Source organism: Mobula hypostoma, chromosome 20, assembly GCF_963921235.1.
Source record: "Mobula hypostoma chromosome 20, sMobHyp1.1, whole genome shotgun sequence".
NCBI lineage: Eukaryota > Metazoa > Chordata > Chondrichthyes > Myliobatiformes > Myliobatidae > Mobula > Mobula hypostoma.
In genome coordinates, this window is record NC_086116.1 from 6,406,696 (window position 1) to 6,423,691 (window position 16,996).

The 16,996-nt window shown below is 43.4% G+C and overlaps 1 protein-coding gene across 1 annotated transcript in view; it reads left to right on the top strand.

Annotated features, from left to right (window-relative positions):
- The window catches only part of itpr2 (inositol 1,4,5-trisphosphate receptor, type 2), a 324,764-nt gene that overhangs the window by 264,068 nt on the left and 43,700 nt on the right, over positions 1 to 16,996 (top strand). The window contains exons 44-48 of the mRNA XM_063072308.1: positions 1,181 to 1,276; positions 3,270 to 3,386; positions 4,290 to 4,400; positions 10,036 to 10,228; positions 11,674 to 11,799. Coding sequence (XP_062928378.1) covers positions 1,181 to 1,276; positions 3,270 to 3,386; positions 4,290 to 4,400; positions 10,036 to 10,228; positions 11,674 to 11,799 — 643 coding nt within the window. The remainder of the gene's footprint in view (positions 1 to 1,180; positions 1,277 to 3,269; positions 3,387 to 4,289; positions 4,401 to 10,035; positions 10,229 to 11,673; positions 11,800 to 16,996) is intronic.

Consider the following 16,996-nt stretch of genomic DNA (forward strand, 5'->3'; position numbering starts at 1 on the left):
ACACACACACACACACACACACACACACACACACACACACACACACACAACTCTTACCCCAGTACCGGATGCCTTGTTTGACCTCCAGCCTCCAGTGTACTTGGGCTCAGACATTGGGCTTCCTCAGTAGACTCACAGAGATTTGCAGGCTTGGATCCGGCCAATGGCCATCATAACTTATGGGAGAGACTGATAAAGAGGTCAGGCATTTAAGGTAAAGATGCACCAAAACCTTCTTCCTCAAAAGGCTCTAGAAGTGGATACTTCTGATGCAGTGTTAGCTTGATTCTATATAGCAAGGGGATGGACAGGAGTGCAGGATTGAGGTTGTAGCCAGGGACAGTCTTGAGCTTATTAATTGGCAGGGCTAACTCGTTCTTATGACCAGAACAGGAAACACAGATAGCGAGGAGATCCAGAAAAATCTTAGGAGCAGAGCATAAGCAATAACGGGTTTTTAGGACTGAGTTAAGGAGAAACAACTTCTCCCTAAGGATAATGAACCTGTTGGATTCTGGCCCACAGAAGGCTTAAATAAAATATATTCAAGTAGTTCTTATGCCAAAATAAGTCTATGATATGGGGAGAAAGTAGTAACAGGACTGAATGTTGGGTCATAGAACATTACAGCTCATTACAGAACCTTTTATCCTGCTCTAAGATCAATCTAATCCTTCCCTCCCACAAAACCCTCCATTTTTCTATCCTATCTAAGAGTTTCTTTTAATACCGCAGACCCTCCCACCCCTATCAGCTGCCCCTCCACATCCTCACCTTGACAGATGCTCCTAGCCGGACCGACAAGGGTGAGAACCACAGCTCAGCTCATTCGTCTTTTAAAGCTGTCAAGAGGTTTACAGTTTCCTCAAGCTAAAACCAATGGTTGTGGAGGACGCAAACACGAGGAATTCTGCAGATGCTGGAAATCCAAGCAACACACATCAAAGTTGCTGGTGAACGCAGCAGGCCAGGCAGCATCTAGAGAGGGATGAAAACACTTAGTTCTGAAGAGATGGCCTCAACCTGAAACATCGACTCTTTTCTCTTTACAGATGCTGTCTGACCTCTTGACTAGTTGTAGCATTCTCTCTTTTTATAATAGTCTTAATAAAAGTGGACATTTGCTGTTATTTCATGTGGTCTTAATTAAAATGCCTGTATGTTTTCTCTTGTAAATCAGAACAATGCTTCTAAACTTTTACTCTCGATAATGGAAAGCAGACATGACAGTGAGAATGCAGAACGAATTCTGTACAACATGCGCCCAAAGGAACTGGTAAGAGCCTGCAACACTATTCTGCAAGTAATACGCAATACTGTCCAGCTGATGCTGGGCTTTCAACTAACGCACAGCACATTAGAGTGATAGAGTCCCTTATACATTGTCAAAACAAGCCCTTCAGCATAACTTGTCCTCGCCAGACAAGATGCCTACCTGAGCTAGTCCCATTTGCCTGAATTTGGCCCACTTCCCCCTGAAACTTTCCATCCATTCACCTATCCAAATACCTTTGAAATGCCACAGTTGAACCCACCTATACCCCTCCCTCGAGCAGTTTGTTCCACAGACCCTGTGAAAAAGTTGCCCCTCAGGTCACTATTAATTCTTTCCCCATTCACTTTAAACCCATTGCCCTTATTTTTGAATTCCCCTACCCTGGGGAAAAGACTGTCAATATTCACCTTATCTATGCCTTCATAAACCATAAAATCACCCCTCAATCACCTACGCTTCAGGGAATAAAGTCCCAGTCTCTCCTTATAATTCAAACCCTCCATCCCAGTAACATTGCAGTAAATCTTTTTTGCATCCTTTCCAGTTTATCCTTCCTATATCTGGGCATTCAGAACTCTACATAAAACTCCAAGTGTGGCCTTGCCAATGTCTTTGAGTGCTGTGACATGACATCCCAGCTCCTGTACTCAACGTCCTGAGCAATGGAGGCAAGCCTGCCAGATGCCTCCGTCACCACCCCATCTCCATTAAATCGAGACGTTTGTGTAACAATTTATGTCATGCATCCTTGTCACATAGCTACTGCAAACAATATATTCCAAAACTCATCTTGCAAGGCTTTGCATTGTTCCCACCCTGTCAAACACATTTTATTCCCATTACCATAACCTTTATTAAGTTAGTATTGGTCTCTCAGCTTGCCCCGATATCGCAACATGAAAATCATTCAAATCCCAAGATGTGGTATTTTGTATCTGTAAACACCTTTGAGTATCATGTAAATGGTAAACTGTGTGGCTTTATACACCTGTTAAATCTTTCCTTTTTAAACTCCTTAAACCTGACTTCATTAATGTTTAATCACTCTGCCAAACTATATACATTGACAAAGAAAATGAGGAAATTTAGCCTAAGCTTCTGACTTCAGGAAGGAAGTAAACCTGTACTGACGCAAAGTCAGTCAGGTGCTGGGCACGAACAAAATATATTCCTGAAATGAACTAGGGACTCCTGACCCTCCAGTGTTTGTCCTCTCTCTGTGGATCCCAGAGGATGAGGTCTCAATTGGCATTGACTGCGTATACTACAGCCGAGCTCCTGAGGGGCTTCTGCCCATGGGGGCAGTAAATCAGAGACTTGTAGACCAGGTTAATCCTGTGGCATCAGTGATAGGCCTCATATTGTGGGCTGTGCTTATAGTTTTTACAGAATGATGATCTCAGTGGCAGCCTTAGGTAGCAAACTGACGTCATTGGTCTGTCTCGTCTCAACTAAGTAAACTTCCATCAGGGAAGAGGCTACGAAGCAACCACGCCAGGACCAAAAACAGTTGCTTACCCCGAGCCATCCAGCTGATCAATAGCAGTGCTCATTAACACACCCCACCACCCCGTCCATACACCATGCATCACCTTATGTATGTCCACTCCGTCTATGTACATTGTGCATTTAAATTCATATTTATCGTGTTTTTTAAAATCATTTTCATTGTGTTTTTTGATGCTGCATTGAACCTGGAGTAGAAATCATTGTGTTCTCCTTTACAAGTAACAAAAACATTCTTGAATCTTGAAGATGGCCATGCATCCTCCGTGCCATGCTCAGACCCTGAGGTCTAAATGACATTCGGAACTGCAGGCAGAAAAAGGTGAAATTGGCCAGAGCTCCCTTAGTAATCACGCCCCATGACTGAAGCCATCACCCGTTTTCTAATCCTCCCACAGCAGTTTAAGCATTTTTAATTTAATATCATTCGAATGAATGGCTCCTGTTAAGATTCACCCTTCCAAGCTGAGTATCTTTTCTTTCGAAGGTTGATGTGATAAAGAATGCCTACAGTCAAGGTGTGGAGGTTAACGATGATGACACGTCAGACGATTATATCTCTCCAAAGGATGTTGGTCATAATATTTATATCTTGGCTCACCAGGTATGCTGACTTGCTTCATTCGGGGTGGGGGTGGAGTGGGATCCATTGCATTCCCTACAAAAGCAGTCCACATGGTGACTTCCTGCCATATCATCAAATTCAGATCAGGTTCAGATTTATTTATACACGTACATCGAAACTAACAGAGAAACGTGTTGTTTGCGTAAACAGCCAACACAACCTAACGAAGTGCTGGGGGCAGCCCACAAGTGTTGCACACAAACCAGCACCAACATAGCATGCCCACAATACTCAGAGAGCAACACAGAACGTATCGCAATGGAACACAGCGAGCAGCAGAACAAATCCCTTTCCTCCCTCCTACCTATCCACAAGGATAGTCCTCCAGCTCCAGGACAGGCCTACAACTCCAGGACAGTCCTCCAGTCTCCAGGACAGCCCTCCAACTCTAGGACAGTCCTCCAGTCACCAGGGCAGTCCTCCAACTCCAGGACAGTCCTCCAGTCTCCAGGACAGTCCTCCAACTCCAGGACAGTCCTCCAACTCCAGGACAGTCCTCCAGTCACCAGGACAGTCATCCAGTCTGCGGGACAGTCCTCCAGTCACCAGAACAGTCCTCCTGACTCCAGAATAGTCCTCCAACTCTAGCACAGTCCTCCAGTCACCAGGGCAGTCCTCCAACTCCAGGACAGTCCTCCAACTCCAGGACAGTCCTCCAGTCTCCAGGACAGTCATCCAACTCTAGGACAGTCCTCCAGTCACCAGGGCAGTCCTCCTGACTCCAGAATAATCCTCCAGCTCCAGGACAGGCCTCCAAAACCTATCACCTGTGTGTTACAGAGTTCCCCCTACACAGAGACTTAACGCTGTTCTGATGTAACCTATCACTTGTCTGTTACAGAGATCCCCCTACACAGGGACTTAACGCTGTTTCTCTTCCAGCTATCACAGCATAACAAGCTACTACAACAGAAGCTTAAACCTGGGTCGGATCCACAAGACGAGGGTAGTGAAGCTTTAACATATTACGCCAGTCGCACTGCACAGATTGAGGTAAAGAAATCAGACTGTTTTACACCCCCCCCCAATCAGTAACTCTCATCCTTTCCAAGTGGGCAGGAGTTTAGAGATCTGTAATTAGTGTTTATATTCTAATAAACAAATTAATCTAATCTATATGAATATAGAGTAAGGAGTTTGTTAATGTGATTCAATGTACTGTACCTGGTATTATTATATTTTTTCTTTTGTTTTATAACATGTATTCTCTCAAACTCTGTATTCTTCTATATAGAAATCAATAAAAATATTGGAAAAGAAAAAAGAAGAGATCTGTAATTAGTGCGAAGCTGGACAAATGACAAAATGAATGCTTTACGAGGGGTAGTTGATAAGATCGTGACCTAAGGTAGAAGGAGTCAATTTTAGAAAACTTAGCACATTTATTTTTCAATATAGCCCCTACATGTACACACTTAGTCCAGCGGTCGTGGAGCATATGGATTCCTTCTTTGTAGAAGTGGTCCACAGCAGGGATGATTGATAAGTTTGTGGCCTAAGGTAGAAGGAGATGAGTTATACAGCTCTTGTTACATGCATGTGCAGTTCAATTCTTTGAGTGAAAATGCAGAAAGTTTGAAGTTTCTCCTCATCTCCTTCTAGTTTAGGTCATCATCCCACCCTCCACCTGGCCCTCACCCACCTGGACAAAAAAGATACGTACATTCAAACAACAGGAATTCTGCAGATGCTGGAAATTCAAGCAACACACATCAAAGTTGCTGGTGAACGCAGCAGGCCAGGCAGCATCTCTAGGAAGAGGTACAGTCGATGTTTCAGGCCGAGACCCTTCTTCCTGACGAAGAGTCTCGGCCTGAAACGTCGACTGTACCTCTTCCTAGAGATGCTGCCTGGAATGCTGCGTTCACCAGCAACTTTGATGTGTGTTGCGTACATTCAAATGCTGTTCACAGACTTCAATTCAGCATTTAACACAATTATTCCTCAGAAACTGATTGGAAAGCTGAGCCTACTGGGCCTGAACACCTCCCTCTGCAACTGGATCCTAGACTTCCTGACTGGGAGACCTCAGTCAGTCCGGATTGGAAGCAGCATTTCCAACACCATCACACTGACCACGGGGTCCCCCCAGGGCTGTGTGCTCAGTCCACTGCTGTTCACTCTGCTGACCCACGACTGTGCTGCAACACACAGCTCGAACCACATCATCAAGTTCGCCGATGACACGACCGTGGTGGGTCTCATCAGCAAGAACGACAAGTCAGCATACAGAGAGGAGGTGCAGCGGCTAACGGACTGGTGCAGAGCTAACAACCTGTCTCTGAATGTGAAAAAAACAAAAGAGATGGTTGTTGACTTCAGGAGAGCACGGAGCGACCACTCTCCGCTGAACATCGACGACTCCTCCGTAGAGATCGTTAAGAGCACCAAATTTCCTGGTGTTCACCTGGCGGAGAATCTCACCTGGTCCCTCAACACCAGCTCCATAGCGAAGAAAGCCCAGCAGCGTCTCTACTTTCTGCGAAGGCTGAGAAAAGTCTGTATCCCACCACCCCCCCCCCCCCCATTCTCACCACATTCTACAGAGGTTGTATTGAGAGCATCCTGAGCAGCTGCATCACTGCCTGGTTCAGAAATTGCACCATCTCGGATTGCAAGACCCTGCAGCGGATACTGAGGTCAGCTGAGAAGATCATTGGGGTCTCTCTTCCCGCCATTACAGACATTTACACCACACGCTGCATCCACAAAGCAAACAGCATTATGAAGGACCCCACGCACCCCTCATACAAACTCTTCCCTCCTGCCATCTGGCAAAAGGCACCGAAGCATTCAGGCTCTCACGACCAGACTGTGCAACAGTTTCTTCCCCCAAGCCATCAGAATCCTTAATACCCAGAGCCTGGACTGTAGTGTTGGGCTGCTGTGTCATGGCGGGCCGCTGTGAGACCGATGGTAGTTGTTGCTGCAGCTGCCTGGTTTGCTTCCTGGAGCTGCCCTGCCGGAGAGCCACGGCATCAGTGCCAAGATAGGGTGTGGCCCCTGGCACATCCACACCACGTGGGTGCCCCAGTGGAACAGCCAGTCCAGGCCAATGATGCAGGATTCTCGGATGTCAGTGAGCCACACCTCGTGTTCCATTGCATTTTTCCCCATTGCGACATGCAGCCTCCTCTTCCCTGGCATCGCCGCGCGGTCGCCAGTGGCCATAGCCAACTGGACTGTGGTCATCGTCCACCCCGGTGGGGATGGCTGGTCCGTGTTGGGCAGGACAGCTGAACAGGCGATGGTGATGGTTGACCCCGTGTCCACCAACGCACGGCATCTGATGCCCTCCACCACCCAGTCCAGGTATAAGCCTTGTTCTTCACCCAAACAGCCCACCCGGAGGGGCAACAACGGAGGGATTTTGCTGGAGGTCTCGGGCAGTGCCCCTCACTCAGCATTTCCCGATGGCTGTGCTGGGCTGTGGCATGGCACTGGTACAAGCCCGGGCTTGTGGCATGCAAGGTGACGCCCGAACACCTTGGGGCACTAAAATTGCTTCTGCCCTCTCCGCCTCTGCCAGTGGTGATGGTGATGTCAGGCAAACATGCTGCCAAAGGCACTCCGGTGTTCAGTGCCATTACAAAGGTGTGCAGGGCCAGCTCTTCCTGTGCCGCTGGGGGGAACTGGGCGTAGCCATGCCGAGCACAATGGTGGGGATTTGCTGCGAACACCCCCAGGCTTTCTCCCATACTGCCCAGTTCATCTCTCATTACAATGGCCTCTGCTCAAAACTCTGCTACGAGGGCCCTGTTGTTACACTGCTCAGCTGTTGTTAGTTGAGGAGGGCCCGCAGGGCATCCCCCTCCAGTGCCACCCCATTGTGCCATGCGGCGAGTTTGACTTGCGCCAGGTCAGGCTCCCGGAGCTGGCGTCATTGTGTCTGGGGAGCTCCAGGGTGGACCTTGCGGAGTGAATTGCTGAGACTCGCTGGTCTTCTTGCTCTGGCGGCACCGGTGGTGTCTGCCACGTTGCCTGTCCTCCCATGGCTGCGGAACCTTGGCACCTCTGCCATGGAGCTGGGTGATGCGCTCCGCTCTGTCTCCCAGGCCAGGGAGGCTGCGTTCACTTACCCCATTGGGGGTCCTTGGGAAAGCATGGTGTTCGTTCCCAGGCTCTTCTTCCGGGTCGGCGTCCCGTCTTCATGAGCCCGGCCCGGGGGTACAGAGTAGACATACTGCTCGGTCCCTCAACTTACTCCCCGGGTCTTAAGGCTCTCCATCCAACATCTCGCTGTCAGTTTCTAATCCCCATCCTGACACGAATGTGGCCAGCATTCAGTCCATGATGACGCAGAAGAAAAGCTGGTTTATCTCAGCTGACGTCTTTATTGCAACAAGCACAAAAAAACCAGACCGGGCACTGTGATCGGGGGAGAGAACCCACTGAGTCACATACAGGCGGGGGAGGTGATTATGACACACCCCGGTTACAGTCAGGGTGACCCACAAACACACGAGCGAATAACTGTATAACCTGAGCTGAAATATAACAATAAATCAACTTGAACATCCCACCATGATCCCAGGAAAGCATTTTAAAACAAGAACAATAAATAGCACTGGGGCCACTAGGATTGCTGGGACAGGCTGTCAACCACCACCCCACCCCCAACACTGGAGCGCTACAATACATTGAACTGTCTCAACAAACTACATGCACAACAGCGTGCTGGGGTCGGCCCGCAAGCGTCATCACACATGCCAGCACCAGTCCACCACGCTCAGCAGAACGAAACAGAGCACAACAACGGCAAAGCAAGCCCAGTCCTCCCTCCCACCCACCCATATACACTGTCCTCTAATGACAGATCAGGCCAGAATGAGGACTTTCAGCCCATCAATCTGCTACACGGGGCAGTCTAACATTTGTAGCACCAGCCCTGCATTCCTGTGCACTCCTTTCATCCATGCACTTACCTATCAAGAATCTCTTGACAGCAAAACTCTGATAACCGTGTGTACGACCAGTCTGATAGATCAGCACAGGCAACATTTGCTGAGCAACCTTTCCACCCCAGTCCTTAAGCTCTTTTTCTGTTCACGGAGGCCACCGTTCCCACGCTTCCTTTAAACTCATCGGACTTTCCACAAGGAAATGAATTAAAAAGTGTGATGTGTTAGTAACGGTCCAGAAATTCACCCAGAGAGGTACCACTGAAATATCAGGGTTTAATTGTACCTGGTTAGTACTTTGGCAGAGTAGCAGTGCTTTAAGATAGGAAATGGCCATCTAGCGTGTGGATACCAAGTTCCTGGAATCAGCAATGGATTAATGATTTGATAATCTACTGAAATGGAGCAGTACAGCACTGGACAGGCCACTGAGTCCACGGTGTTGTGCTGCTCCCGATGCCAATTGGCACTAAAGGTCCTCTTCCTATCCCTCCTCTTCCATCATATTCACATGTGCCTCTAAAAACTTCTTAAACTGCCTGCTTCCACTAACCCATTCCAAGCACCCACTATTCTCTATAAAACACTTTCAATGCACCCCTCCCTTCGAACCTGAAAAGCCTGCCTTCTGGTATTTAACATTTCTACCCTGGAGTCATGATTCTGGGTGTCTACCCTATCTATGCCTTTCATAATTTAAAAGAAAAACCTCTATTTCAGGTCTCCGGTCAGCCTCTGAAGCTCCAAGAAGAACAGCTTAAGTCTGCACAACATTTTCTCATAGTTTACACCCTCTATTCGAGGCAGCACCCTGGTAAACCTCTTCTTCACCCTCTGCAATGTCTCCACAGCCTTCCTATAATGGGACAACTCAAATCAATTTACTAGGTTTACCCTAAGGTTATCAGGGAATCTAGCAGAGTTTATCAGGTCTCTCACGGGTTCAGCAAGATGATACTTGAGCACAAAGGCTTAAATTACAAGGGAGCTTTACACAAATAGGGTGATTTTCAAGAGGAGAACGGAAAGCTGAGGAAAGAACTATTCCCACTGGTTAGGAACCATGCTCAAAAAAAATTGGAGACATCTTGCAGGAATGAAATATGAGAACTCTTCTGCATTTAGAGGGTTTTTGAAATTTGAAAGTCCTTTTGTGAATGGCAGTTAGGCAAGTGGATAGTTCACTTTAATCAGAATCTTAATCCGGTTATATGTAGGTTGCTTTTATTCATTAGGCTGGTAATGGTCTATCAGGAGGAGGAAACGTCACATACCCTAAATGTTATAGAAAGTAAAGGCATTTTTTATCTTTAAAAGGTCTCTTTAGGGCACATGTTCATCTTTGGCAAGGCTGTTCTTGGCTATTCATTAGCATTTGAATCTTCCTGATGTGACTGATTTTTGGCTTGTGCCGAGGCTCATGTGTTGTTTATTTTGTGCCTTGTTGTTTATATCTGTGTTTCTTGTATTTGTGATTTTAGCTACCTGTTATGGTTTGTATAGCACTTTGGTCAACATGGGTTGTTTTTAAATGTGCTTTATAAATAAATTTGACTTGACTTGACTTGCTTTAAGAATTCTGTCCTTCTAGGACTAGTGAAACGGTCAGAAATACTGGTGTTGAACTAAATTGGCATGGGGCCAGACTGGGAGAACTATCCCTTGTAAGTGAACTGTGTGTCCTGCAGAAGAGTTTACATTAACAAGGAATTATCTTCCATCATCAGATTGTGCGCCACGACCGAACCATGGAGCAAATTGTCTTCCCCGTGCCGAGCATTTGTGGGTATCTCACGCACGAGTCAAAATGGAAGGTGTTCAACACCACTGAGAGGGACGAGCAGGGCAGCAAAGTGAACGATTTCTTCCAGCATGCTGAGGATCTCTACAATGAGATGATTTGGCAAAAGAAGATCAAAAGTAAATGTTTTCATTTTAATCCTGGGGAGCTGCTGTGGCTAAATTTATAGAACATAGAACAGGTCCTTTGTCCTACGATGACGGGTTCACATTTTAACCTACTCTACGGTCAATCTAAACCTTTGTTCCTACATAGACCTCCATTTTTCTATTATCCGTGTGCCTATTTAAGAGTTTCTTAAACGTCCCTTTTGTATCTGCCTCGACCACCACCCCTGGCAGGGCATTCCACGCACTCCCCACTCTTTGTGTAAAAAAAATTACCTCTGACATCCCACCTATAATATCCTCCAATCACATTAAATTTATGCCCCCTCATATTAGTCACTTCCAACCTGGGAAAAAGTCTCTGGCTATCTACTCAGTCTTTGTCTCTCATCATCTTGTACACCTTTATCGTCACCTGTCATCCTGCTTTGCTCCAAAAGGAGAGCCCGGGCTCACTCAAACTATCCTCATGAGGCATGCCCTCTAGTCCAGGGAGCATTCTGTTCAGTCCCCTCTGCATTCTCGCTAAAGCTTCCACATCCTTCCTCTGAGGCAACAAGAACCAAACACAATATTCCAGGTGTGGTCTAACCAGGGTTTTATAGAGCTGCAACATTACCTCACTGATCTTGAACTCAATATCTCGACTAAAGAAGGGCAATGGAACATGCAACCCTATCGACTTGCATGACAACTTTGAGGGATCTATGGATGTTGATCTATTTAAGCGCTGGGAAGACATGTTGTCATTTACATTAACAATTACAGACAAGGTTTTGTGTGCATGAGCCTCCAACATTCTTATGTTTAATTTTGGTTATCCACAAATAACAGTGATTCATGATGTCTTGCTTAAGGCTTTTGATGGTCAACAAGGAAGCCAGAAAAGAAATTAGGACACATTTCTTTCCATAGGAGATACTGGGCAACTAGCATTGACAGATTAATGGTGTTGCTAGGTAACTGTATGAGAGAGGTAGGAATGGAAGGATAAGCTCATGAAGTAGGTAGCAGTGGAATTGAGAGGACCACATTTAGGAGCAAGAGCCACTTTCTGTGCACTCTACATAAATCATGCAATGCTATGACAGCTTGGGACATTTGAGTTTTGAGTTCAATTCAGGTGCTGTCTGTAAGGACACTGTATGTTCTCCCTGTGACTGTGTGTGTTTCCTCCGGGTTCTCCAGATCTCTTCCGTGGTTTACAGGAGTACTGGTCAGTAGGCTAATTGGTCAATGTAAGTTGTCCTGTGGTTAGGATAGTGTTAAATTGGTGGGTTGCTGAGCGGTGAGGCTCGTTGGGCAGGAAGAACCTGTTCCACACTCTATCTGTAAATAAATAAATAAAAGTAAATGCAATTGAAACTCGGTCTCTGTAGCTACAACCCTGTCAGATGAGCAATTTTACTAGTCACTGCCATGACAGCACTAACAACCATGACCTATTTCCTCCTCAGATAATCCAGGCTTGTTTTGGTTCTCGAAAAACATGTCGCTATGGGGAAATATTTCATTTAATTTTGCAGTATTTATCAACTTGGCTGTCGCACTTTTCTATCCATTTGGAGATGACGGTGATGAGGGTGAGTATGAATGTTAAAACTAATTGCTGTAGCAATTACCTTGGATTATCTATCTGAGCTCCACAGTGGGGAGCTAAAACCGCTTCTTTTCATAATGCAGTGGATTCCGGTTAATTGGGCCTTCGGTTAAGTGTGGCAGCCATTTATTTGAGACAACTCACAAAGAACAAAACTAATCAAGAGATTAACTGGGATTCCCTTCGTTTATTTGGGACACCATGCCACTTGTGGGCATTATGTTTAGCGCTATGCTATTATAGCTCGGAGCGTTCCAGAGTTCAGAGTTCGAACCTGGCGGCATTCTGTAAGGAGTCTCTGTTCATCCTCCCCGTGGAGTACAAGGGATTTTCCCCAGGTGCTCTGGTTTCCTCCCACTGTGCAAAGACCGTACTGGGTAGTTTAATTGGTCATTGTAAATTGTCCCATGATTAGGTTAGGGTTAATCGGGTCTGTGGGGTTTTCAGGGCAGCGTAGCCCTAAGGCCAGAAGGGCCTACTCCATGCTGTATCACTAAATCAATCAGTAAATAAAGTGAGACGGGAGGCTGTTGCCAAATGGTTCTAACGAGCGTCAGTCACGCACACTTGTGTAGCCGTTAGACACCACACCGAGTTTAGAGTGAACAGTTTTGGAGACTTCCGGTAGCGCTCATGGAGTGAAGTCGCGTTCTTGACTCGCTCCATTACCTTTGAGTTTTTTTTCTCTATGGTCAGCTATACTTTAATTAACTATTAAGGCATCAATTCTTACAATACTTTGAATTAAACTGAATTCTCCGACAATTGGATGATACTTAGATCTGCTATGTCTAAGAACGGGAAAGACGGCAAGGATGGTAAACCTCCGGTTAAACCGAAAGCTACGGATCTCCCCCCGACTGAATCACCGGTGACTTTGAAAGCGATATCAGAGTTAATTCAGAGGGAAATTTCAACCTCTGTTAGGGAGATGATTCGTACGGAAATTGCAGGCTCTGTTAAAGACCTGATTCATACGGAAATCTCAACTAATCTCCAGAAAATTGCCGATTCAATGGATAAGATGCAAACATTTATTGCGGAACATCAGTCGGCTATATCTGATCTTCAAAAATTCGCGCAACAACGTGAGCTTAAGATGGGGAAAATCGAAGAAACAATTAAGGTAATGAAGAAGAAACTTGACTTTTTGACTTTTAAAAACTCTGACTTGGAATCTAGAATGCGACGGCAGAATTTACGAATGATTGGGGTGAGGGAAGCTGTTGAAGCCAACAATCCCATGAAATATTTTTCTCAACTTTTAAAAGATGCATTCCCTACTGTATTTCCTGACCAACCACCGCTACTGGATCGTGTTCACAGAATCCCATCATACTCGTCTAGGTCAGATAGACCTAGGCATGTTATTTTACGTTTTCATTATTTTCAAGACAAGGAGAGACTGTTTCGATTCGCTCGATCTAAAGGTTTCATTGATTTTTCGGATCTTAAGTTCCGATTCGTGGAAGATTTCAGTAAACCAATCTGGGACCAACGGGTTCGTTACAGATCCGTGATGTCGGAATTCTATAAGATGGATTTAAGACCAGCGCTGCTGTACCCTGCACGTCTAAGGATTCGCATGTTAGATGGAGCCCTTCGTTTTTTTGATTCTCCATCGGATGCCCAGAGTTATCTGGATCAACTTTCATCTTCAACATCTTAATTGCCTTTTTTTAATTATCTCCGTTGATCGGAGGCTGTGAATTGGTTGGTTTTAACTTTTCCGTGCCCTATCTGGGCAGAAAAGTTTACTTTTGATTTCTTAATATGGCTGCTAAACTTTCTTTTTTAACTGCGTCATTTCTTTCTTTTCCCAGGGGATTCTGGATGGTTACTTCCCTTTTGTCATCTTACGTATTTCCTGTGTGGCCTTAAATTTTGTAGTTTTTTTTAAATTTTATTCTGTTTTGCTTTTTATAACCACTTTATGTTAATAATCCTATTTTTTCTTGTTGCTGTGTCTATTCATGAGTTTGAGGTTTATTGTGGTTTTTTTTAATATATATTTTCCGGCTTTTGTTCTGTTCTGTGTGTATTTTAATTGAGCTAACTTTTTTTTACTTACTTTTTTACTGTTTTACAACTAGCTGATCCTTTTCATACTTATACCTTTTTTTTAGGGAGCGTATACCGGAAGTCATGGGGGTAGTTTTAGCCCTTGCTTCTTTCTGGCGGGTCTGCTTTAGATTTTGCCTTGGGGTCTTGGGGCGGGGGTGGTGGGAGGGGCTTCACGTTTTAGTTTGTTTCTCTTTGGGCTATATACATTATTGAAGTACTGGTTGCGTCCTTTTCCCCGGTATCTTTTGTATGTTCTGTTTCCTCTCCGGGTTTGTGGGTCGCGCCTATCGTCAATCCCCCTTGTTGTGGGTTGACTTTAGGATTTATGGAGTCTATTATTAATTTTGTCTCCTGGAATACTAATGGTCTTAATCATCCTATTAAAAGGAAAAAAGTTTTTAAAGTGTTCCGGAGACTTAAAGCACAAATTTTATTTTTACAAGAGACCCATGTACGGAGGGGGGACAGACTACGTTTTTTTAAATTCTGGAAGGGACAACAATTTCATTCGAACTCTAATGCTAAGATTCGAGGCGTCTCTATTTTTATAGATTCCTCAGTTACTTTTACACAACAGGATATTATCTCTGATCCGAATGGTAGATTTTTATTGGTTAGTGGTTTACTATTTAATAAAAAAGTAGTTTTGGTTAATGTTTATGCTCCTAATATGGATTGTCCGGAATTTTATAAATCATTGTTTGATCAGTTTCCGAATTTGAACGAGTTTTCATTGATTTGGGGCGGAGATCTTAATACCTGTTTGTCTCCAGCTTTGGACCGTTCGGCTCCTTTACGGACTTTACCTAATAAATCTGCAAATCTGATTAATTTTTTCCTTTCTGATTCTGGGTCGACGGATATTTGGCGTTTTCTGCATCCTCAGGAAAAAGATTTTTCCTTCTTTTCACATGTTCATCATTCCTATTCAAGAATTGATTATTTTTTCATTGATTCTCGTCTCATTCCTTCAGTGATTAAATGTGATTATGATTCTATAACCATTTCGGATCATGCTCCACTTAAGCTTTCTATTAAAATTTTGGCCAATATACCAAACAATAGACAATGGCGTTTTAATTCGCTGTTGCTTCAGGACTCGGACTTCGTTAATTTTATGAATGAACAGATTGAGCTTTTTTTTACAATTAACCATACAGAAGATATTTCGGTTAACACTCTTTGGGACACTTTTAAAGCCTACATTCGGGGTCAGATTATTTCGTATTCCGCTGCTTTGAGGAAGAAACAGAAGCAGGAGGAGATGGCAATTGTGGACAAGATTAAAGAAATTGATAAGAAATATGTTATGGCTCCTTCTGAGGAGTTATACAAACAAAGAACTGAACTTCAAATGGAACACAGTTTACTACTTTCGTCCTCGATTGTAAACCAATTAAAGAAAACAAGAAGTGACTTTTATGTTCACAGTGATAAAATTGGCAAGCTGCTGGCTAATCAATTGAAATCTAATTATGTTAAATCTCAAATTAATCAGATTTATAACCAAAATGATCGATTGATATTGGATCATATGGGGATTAATCAAACCTTTTGTGATTTTTATTCTTCTTTATATCAATCAGAGTCTCCTCGAGATTCTAAATATATGAATGATTTTTTAGATAAGTTAGACTTCCCTCAGATTTCACAGGATATGTCTTCTTTATTAGATACTTCCATTACAATGGATGAGATTAAGAATGTTATTTTTTCTATGAATCTGGGGAAAGCTCCTGGCCCTGATGGGTTTACCGTTGAATTTTATAAATGTTTTGCTTCTTTATTGATTCCTTGGCTCTATAAGGTTTTTGAGGCTTCTTTGAAACTTGGTAAACTTCCGGAATCTTTTAATAGAGCATCAATTTCTCTAATACTAAAGAAGGATAAAGACCCTGCTCAATGTGCATCTTATAGACCAATATCTTTATTAAATGTTGATTCTAAAGTTTTTTCTAAGTTATTAGCAAATAGACTAGAAAAAGTACTTCCTTCTATTATTTCGGAAGACCAAACGGGTTTTATTAAAGGTCGTTACTCTTTTTATAATATTCGTACATTGTTAAATATCGTTTATACTCCCTCACAAAATGTTCCTGAGTGTGTTATTTCTTTAGATGCCGAGAAAGCTTTTGATAGAGTAGAATGGCCTTATTTATTTAAGGTGCTTGAAATGTTTAATTTTAGCTTGAAATTTATATCCTGGATTAAACTGTTATATCACTCCCCTGTAGCCTCGGTTCGTACTAACTCTTTAAACTCACCTTTTTTTCCTCTCTTTCGTGGTACTCGACAAGGCTGTCCTTTTAGTCCCCTATTATTTGATATTGCATTAGAACCTCTTGCAATTGCTATTCGAGAATCTTCAAATATTACTGGGATAACTCGGGGATTAAAGTCCCATAAATTATCACTCTATGCTGATGATTTACTTTTATATATTTCTAATCCTGAGAGATCCATTCCTGCTGTTTTAGAGTTATTAGCACAATTTGGTCTTTTCTCAGGTTATAAATTAAATCTTAGTAAGAGTGAACTTTTTCCGATTAATAAACATCTTCCCTTATATTATAAATTTCCATTTAAATTGATTAATAATTACTTTTCATATCTTGGGATTAAAATTACTTGTAAACATAAAGATTTATTTAAGACTAACTTTTTACCATTAATAGACCATATTACTCAACTTTCATCTAAATGGTTTCCCTTATATTTAACTTTGATTGGTCGTATTAATGCAGTTAAGATGTTTTTTTTGCCAAAATTTTTATATGTGTTTCAGGCATTACCAATTTTCGTTCCTAAATCTTTTTTTGATAAAGTTGACTCTAAAATTTCTTCATTTATTTGGCAGAATAAGAATCCGAGACTGGGTAAAATACATTTACAGAAAGCTAAGTGAGATGGAGGTTTAGCATTACCTAACTTTAGATTTTATTATTGGGCTATTAATATTCGACATATGAAATTTTGGTTACTTGACCAGGACATACTATCTATTCCTAAATGGGTAGCATTGGAACTACAATCTGTTCAGGGTTATACACTTGGTTCTATTTTAGGTTCCTCTCTTCCTTTTGATTCGAAACGTCTTAAGCAGGTCTCTAACCCGA